We start from the raw sequence: 8,421 nt of genomic DNA on the forward strand, positions 1-8,421 counted from the left end.
GGGAGGTCTACATTTTCGTCGAACAGACATAGTCCGATTGCAAGTGAGTTGAAATTCCTTTATGTACTGCTTTCGCAACGTCTTCATCAACAGTTTCATATTCCTTCAATATTTTTAACAAGTTCAGATCGTTGTTGGGTGCCATCGCAGCACACGGAGAAAGAAACGAACTTTTCAAATAAATTTTTACAATGAACACACAAAATCGAGCTAGTTGATTTTTAGTTTTATCTGGTAAAGCAAATTCATGCCGAAGAATAAACATTTTCAAAGAATAAATGATTTTGGCCATCCACCTTGCATTGTGGAACGCACCAGGAGCTCTTATTTGTAATTTTTCATCGATTTTTCCACCCAAATATAAAATGGCAAGTTGTAGAACCTCTCGGTTATCACCACGGTGGTGTTGCTCTCTAATTTGTTTTTCATAAAACTCCAATAACGCCAATCTTTCTAACTCCGAAATAGCTATTTTAAAAAAATCATCATACATACCTGAGTGGTATGAAGTCTTTTCCAAAATGTGCCATTTTGATTGGAATTCCTTAAAAATCTCAACATTTGGAGACTTTCAAATTTCAGAATTTTAAAAGCTTTGCCAAGTAGCAGTTCATGTATGTGGTGTCTACAAGGGAGGCCTATAAGCTGCCTCTTAACTGACACGCACCTTTTTTTCTACCGGTGTTTGATGCAGTAGTATCAAAAGATGTAAACATAATTCTGAAAACAAATGATAAAATAGTCAGAATTCTGAGGTGAACATACAAGATTTAAGATCATACCTGTCCGCAAGCCCACATTCGACGACTGCATTGTACACCGCTTCTGCTTGTTGTGCCCCCGTAGAGTTTTCGATGGGTGGAACAGCCAATAATTTGCTAATGCCTTCGCCTGATACAACTATGGCCAAGCGCACGATTTTTGGTAGAGCTTTGGATGGTAATGTGTTAGATAACAGCTTAGAATCCCAATGTACTGTTAAATTTATATCTGGCTTAAACGACGCTTTTAAATCATGTTGCATTTGTAAGCGAATTCCTGCTCTGGCGATTCTGACAGATTCCTTGTTCAACAATATTGATGAAACATCGTGCCCTAAAGCTTTAGCGATCGATGATATTAGAAACACAGCATTTCGATCACTCACTTTACAGCGGTCCAATGCAGCAGCTACCTCAACTGTAACAACTCGTATCAGTTGCGATTTACGTGTCAAAGCTGGTTTTGGAGAACCTAGAACGTTCAAAATATATTAATATGGATGGTAATAGGTGTATAATCTAAAAGAAAAAAAAAACATTAGTAAAACATCACAACGTACCTGTTTTTGGAGAAGCTCTTTCGGATGTACTAGGCGAGTACACTGACGCAGCCTGGCTGTCGTTTTGTGATGATGTTTCAATTGAGGTTGCACTACAAATTTGATCCGGTCTTTGGCTTGACCCTTCTTCCTCAAAATCGCTACACGAAATGGTTTCATTGGTAGGGAGAACCTCAGTTTCTTCTTCAAGATGAGCTTGTTCCCGCTGTTTTTGCAAATATTGCATCGTCTGCTTTGCTTCAAGGGTTTTTGCCTTAAAATTCTTCCCGATATCAAACAAACTCCTCAATGATCCATGAAATGTGTTCCTTTTTTTGACGTCTTTCTTAGCCATTCTAAGTTTGCATTTTAATAAGGCTTTCCAGGTATTGAAAAATAGCAACAGTTTTTTTTTCTTTATGCTTATGTCATTTACCAAATGTGTTAAGTTTTTTTTTTCTTCCAAGCATCCTTTAATTCCTTTATTGTTAGGAAGACACTAAGCTTACAACTTTTTTTTTCAGCACGCAAATGAAACATATATTTACGAAAAACTTCACTATACGTCGGCAAGTTAACAGAATGGCCGAACGACGGCAGATATTCTCCAACTAGCCAAATGTCAACCATTTTTAACAAACTGTCGTACTATTCTATATCAGTTCTCTGCTTGTTGTCTTCTTCAAACGCACTACTGATTGATCAAACATCCTCAGATCGCATCCTTTTTTATACTAAAGCATAGGTAGAAAAAGCCAAGGTAGAAAAGTTTACGTAGAAGAAAGTAATTGAGACCGTTGCTCGCCTGTAGGAGAACACTGTTAGTGTGTGTTTTTTAATTAATACCCAAAAGGAAGCCAGATAAACAATATGCTTTATGCGGGTAATTTTTTGGCACCTCTATAGGGTAGGAATCATCAAATGTTTTGAAGTTTGGATTCTTAAAAATTCCAAAACACAACATGATGATATTTTCAGATACATGCGTTTGGTAAAAAGTAATGGTTTTTACATACCTATTTTGATTTTTGGACCACCCTAATGAAGAATAATTGGACCACCCTAGTGAATTATTTCGTCTTAGATCCTAAATGGTGGTTTAATTCGATATATAAGCAGGTTGGAGACAATTGTGAACAGTTTTAGAAGCCGACTCAACAATCTTCTATATTCCATATAGAACTCATGAAAAAAAGTCCCAGAAAGTCGATTTTTGAAAAAAAAAAAATTATCGAGATTGCACTAAATCTCGACGTTTCATGCATTTTTAAGACATTTCACATCAAATTTTTTTTTTGATTTCCGAAATTTCATGTACCCCCCCCCCCCTCCCCTGGGAGATTTTTGAGAGTGAAAAAGTCAAACTTTGAAGCGTTTGCGCCACCCCTAAATCATGTCCACTTGAGCTCAAATTTTGCATAGGGTCATTTTTTGAGGCAATAAACATTTTGTATATGGTTTGTTAGCGAAATTAAAAATTACCATTTTCGCTGGCAGTCTAATATATGTGTTTTATATGTGAATAACTCCCTTACAAAAAGATATCCCGGTAACAATGTTTTGCAAAACACGCGTCTTAATAAGCTTCAAAAGTCTCTTGAAGATAACTTTCATGAATCATTTGAAGTAAAAAAGTTAAAGACAAATGATGGTTTTCAGGGAGCCATGCCCAAGCTACCAAAATTTCTGATAAAAGGCTATTTGTGGCTTAATCAGCTTTGCTAGAGGTAATCTATAGAGTTCTAAACGGCCTCATTTTTAGTCATTATAAGAACTTCTTCTTCTTCTTCTTCTTTCCTTAACGTCGGTCTCTGTTCCGCAATCTAGTGCCAATCTCCGACAGACATCGATTGCCATCCATTGACGACAATCGAATGTGCAGGAAGGCAGCTTCCACATCTGCGTAGGGTATCGCACCCATTCAACACACATGGGCCGGGACCAATGGCTTTACTTCCCTTCCGAAGGAAGACGTGACCAGAGATTTTTATGTCTCAGAAAAATCCCACCGACCTCGGCTGGGATTGAACCCAGACCCATCGGGGTGTTAGAAAGCAGTCACGCTTACCACTACACCTCCGGCGCCGGCTATTATAAGAACTTGAAAGCTCTGGTACCATAATTGAAGAGCATTCTAAGAAACTTCTGGCAATCACACCAAAATCAGAGATGTCCCATTTTTAATTACTCGATTAACAACTAATCTATTATATTTTGTTCGCTGTGCTGTCATTTTTCCACCGATGAGAGTGCAGTACATGTTTGCAACGATCGGTGATCATCCTTTGTTAATGCTTATATCGGCATGATATAACCGATTACAAATATTTTACTTTTCGGTTCGTTAAACGATAAATCGATTATTCGAATGAAAATCGACCATCACTAGATGAATGTGAAACGTCATTTCAAATACATAAATAATGATACAATTTGAAAGGGACCGGGGCTAATAACAAATTACGTCCCCACGGTAACTGAAACAAACACGAGTGTTCACCGGTTGGTCGTATGTCCGGAATTTTCTGATGTTGAAGTACCGAAATGTGAAAATCATACGAGTGACGCTTCCTGAGCTTATCGTCGTTGAAACGATGTCGGGTACGTCCTTTTTCTCGGAGCTGGATTGACGCCTCGATATCTCCGTCCATCTCAAAAAAGCTGTCGTCCGAATCATGAACGTACTTCGGTGAACACCGGTTTTCTGAAACTGAATTATTGCTGGGGATCTTTTCTTACACCACCAATGGAGAAGATTCGACAAAAAGACTGTTGCAAAGTCTCATGCTCGTAACGCGAAAACCGCTAACTGTCCCTTACTTCAACATCGAATCCTGGACACTCTTCACCGGAACTTTCCCCGTACTCGTAAGATTTTATCATTTCCAAAGCAGACATTGTGTAAGAACCCAGAAATAATTTCTTTTACACAGAGAAGATCGTGACAGATCTTATTTTTGACCGTATAAAACAACGAACGCCGACAGCAAACTAAAAGCGTCAAGGCATGCTGGGACTGATATGCGGTTACTTTGTGACATGATAGGCAAAATAAACACATGTCAGTCGCATCGATATTTTTTCTCTACAATAAATTAAATTTTAGAATTATTTCACCTAATAGTATTAAAAACATTACTTCTCATAGTATAACGTAATAACATAATACAACAAACATGCGAGACAGGCTGTGAAACGATTAAAATGATTTCACCTTTCATCGCTTTTTTCTCTGTTTGTTAGTTTTTCATATGGGACTGATGTGCGATTCTAGGCAGTTGAGCTCGTGACAGCGAATTTTCTCTCTCGAATTTGCATTTTTTTTGTGCTCTAGGGACTGGTAGTAAAGTGGGTAAAACTGTATGGGGAAAAAACATACCTTCTAAAGGGATACCGTCTAAAACCAGTGATGCAAAATATCATGACACTCACGTGACACTCGTCTTCGCATCAACCGACTATCGCTGACAGATCGTTTTGTCACGCAGTGAGAGTTAGAGCCATGGCAAACAACAATCACCAGTAATGGTCGCTGCTCACAAGCAAAACGTTACACTCGCTGCTGATGATGAAAAGCAGAACGAAAACAGTGAAGACTTCTACAGTACGATCATGAGAAACAGCGTAACGACAGAAGAAAATGAAAACAATGCCTACGCATTCCAAGTTCGTCTCGGCAGGCGCGACTGTGTGAGTTACAAACAAAGCAGGCAACATGAAACGGAAGCTGTTGGGCTCACTCACCAACACACTCAGATAAGCAAGCAAAGCAGTAACTGCTTCAAAACGAGCACAGATGAGTGTCGGATTGAAGACGATATTGACCAGTTGCTTTTTACTTCTTTCGTCAACTTGATGGATGGTCATGGAGAGAGCTTCGACGACCACATTGATAGGAAAGCGTTACTACCATCAGCTGTTTGGCGATCGTGATTGTGATAGTGTGTCTAGAACTACATTCTCAAACAACGGTACTTTAGAATTATGCAAGCACAACTATTCAAATAGACGTAATTGATTTACACACAATAACTTCATTCATTAATTTATGGGTCTTTTTACAATAATAACTGAGATCATCAGAATAGCACAATAGAAATAAAAACAGATAACTTCTAGTTTTATTGTATCAAGGAAAAAATCTTCTTTTTCAATGAAATTAAAAAAAATATTCAAAGTGTTTTTTATGTTACTTCATACGCGAAGTTAACGATTTTCAGAGTTGGTTGGAAATGCTAACATGAAGCTTTAGTGTGATGATTTATTAGCTAGAGAATGATCTTTAGAAGAATGTAGGTGGATAGTTCCGTTAGAGTACGGCAGTATGAAAATTGAATAGAAGTTGAAAATGAGCGAAGGGCCATTAAAGCGACAGTTTTTCAAGATGACGCACATTTTTGCCTAGCCCGTACGATGTACGCGGGGACTTGAAGTATGTCTCCAAGTCCACAGGCAAAAATGTGCGTCCCTCTTGTTGCTCATAAACTGACTGCGGCTGTGGAATAGTTCTAGCGACGTTTTCATCACTACCTAAAGCCCCACGTCGCGAGAGCATTTCCAGTCGATGGTGTGTTATAATGCAGTTCTTCTTTACCCAACTATTGTGTTGCTCCTCTCGTCATGACCAACGTGATCATCTCAGAGAGAAAGCAGTAGGGTGGTTGTTGCGTGCTGTACCATCATCAGCATTGTTGACGGCTACTCCCGCCTTGAGTTGTTACATTCAAAGTGTTTTTTATGTTACTTCATACGCGAAGTTAACGATTTTCAGAGTTGGTTGGAAATGCTAACATGAAGCTTTAGTGTGATGATTTATTAGCTAGAGAATGATCTTTAGAAGAATGTAGGTGGATAGTTCCGTTAGAGTACGGCAGTATGAAAATTGAATAGAAGTTGAAAATGAGCGAAGGGCCATTAAAGCGACAGTTTTTCAAGATGACGCACATTTTTGCCTAGCCCGTACGATGTACGCGGGGACTTGAAGTATGTCTCCAAGTCCACAGGCAAAAAATTTTGCCTGTGGACTTGGAGACATACTTCAAGTCCCCGCGTACATCGTACGGGCTAGGCAAAAATGTGCGTCATCTTGAAAAACTGTCGCTTTAATGGCCCTTCGCTCATTTTCAACTTCTATTCAATTTTCATACTGCCGTACTCTAACGGAACTATCCACCTACATTCTTCTAAAGATCATTCTCTAGCTAATAAATCATCACACTAAAGCTTCATGTTAGCATTTCCAACCAACTCTAAAAAAAATATACTTTAGAGCTTTACAGCCGACGCACGTATTTTAAATTCCTGACAGAAACCTAATAAGCCATTCTGTATCCAGTTGCGCCATGTTTAGGCAAAGGAGTTCTCATGAGTTATAAATGATGTTCATGAGACAAGAAAAATTCTCATACATTGTTCTTGCATCACGAAAACTCTCAAGTCCGAAAATGGCATCAATTCATAAAACCACACGCTTCCGAACCTCTCTACTAGTAATGCATCCCCTTCGTTTCAGGAGAACACCCAGCGGCCATGCATCACGGCATGTCGACCATCCTGGCCGGTCCGAGCTTAGTGGCGTTCGTGCTGTCATGTCTGCTGCTGTACTACCATCACAGCATCCGGTGGAAGCATCCGCTGACGTAGTAATCTATCTATCTGTGTCTATCTCCACCGTCGGGACATCGAGCGGCCGACAGAAATCTTTTACTCTATCTATCGATCTCTCATTCACTGTCACAGAGGCAAACCAAAAACCACATAAACACACACCCACACACACACTCAACCAAGCGTATATCCATACCAAACCCTCACAGAGATGTCACAAAGAGGTCATTCTTTTGTACAGTCACCACTATTTAATACTACATTATCTAAGAGAATGAGCAGCAGAGCAACTAGTAGGAAATAAAGGCGAGACAGAACGCAGAGAACGGAATTTTTCACATGTTAAGCACTAAAAAAAAATCGTGTCAAAAGCAAGCAGAAGAAGAAAAAAAAATCGATAACAAAAAATCGTCTAGTTCAGAACATTTAGGTTAAATATGTGAAGCAAAGATTTTTTATATAAATGTACATTCCAACCAAAACAAACAAAAGAGTCGAAATGGGGAAGCACGTGTACGAGCGAGAGGGTGTCCGTAATTCGTTTTCCAGTTTTTAATCAGTTGTGAAATCGAATGACTACATTGCTAAACAATAGGTATTTATATGAATAAACAAAGCCGATAGGTTGAATTTATTAATTAAATTTAAATCATCAACACAAAGCGAAAGGCAATGGATGAAACGTGAAAGCGTGGCGAGGTGGGGAAACAATAATAATTGAATGGTGACCGACCGGACTTGACTTTGGTGGGAGCGTGGATGCATCGGGCGACGCGGATCGGCGTGAAAATTGCTTTTAAGCTTGGGATGATAATGTTGTTAGATATGGCATTTTTTTTTTATTAAATTCCATTGTAGATCATTTTCAGTGGATGGGAACGGCATGGGACGACCGGTGAACTCCATTGGGTTTACACTGGTGGTGTATGATTGATTGATGTGTTCCAGAGTGGCGGAAGTAACAGTTTTATTGCAGATAATCTACAATGATTGTTGAATACCTAGCACATTTGAACGATGCTCGTTGAATGGAATCCGTAACTCAAATTCCACAGTTGGGGGTGTTGGGAAATGCATAGTGCCACCGCTGATGGTAATCATTCGGTTGTTGTACAGTGAATGAAAGTTGGTGTGAATGTGAGAAATGATTTCGAATCACAGCTGTGGAAGCTACACAGTAACAGGAACAAAAAAAAATAATTACAACCAACCCGAATAGGTCACAAACGAACAGTGTATATCATATATGCACAATCATTACGTTAAAAGCTTGAAAGGTTTCTGGCTCGTTGGATGAATAATTGGAGATAATTGATTCGATCAAATGTAAAGCATTCGTTTAATTTTCATAGCATTAGTTGGTACAATTATAATCCCTTACATTTTTCGCTTCTAGTGCTAGTTAGCTTGAGGCTATGGATTAGTAACTACGAAATAAAATACGGAATCTGTGGTACAACCAGTCGAATTTATATTCAATTCTTCTGAAAAAAACATAGTTTTTATTAACTCTT

The 8,421-nt window shown here is 38.8% G+C and overlaps 1 protein-coding gene across 1 annotated transcript in view; it reads left to right on the forward strand.

The window, feature by feature from the left end:
- LOC135709260 (zwei Ig domain protein zig-8-like) overlaps positions 1-7,765 on the forward strand; it is a 575,709-nt gene extending 567,944 nt beyond the window's left edge. The window contains exon 8 of the mRNA XM_065231563.1: positions 6,816-7,765. Within this exon, the coding sequence (XP_065087635.1) occupies positions 6,816-6,943 (128 nt within the window). The 3' untranslated portion in view covers positions 6,944-7,765. The remainder of the gene's footprint in view (positions 1-6,815) is intronic.
- Positions 7,766-8,421: the final 656 nt, after the last annotated feature.

This window comes from Ochlerotatus camptorhynchus, unplaced genomic scaffold (assembly GCF_037179485.1).
Source record: "Ochlerotatus camptorhynchus isolate MF236.1 unplaced genomic scaffold, CSIRO-AGI_Acam_v1.1 ptg000033l, whole genome shotgun sequence".
NCBI classification, from domain to species: domain Eukaryota; kingdom Metazoa; phylum Arthropoda; class Insecta; order Diptera; family Culicidae; genus Ochlerotatus; species Ochlerotatus camptorhynchus.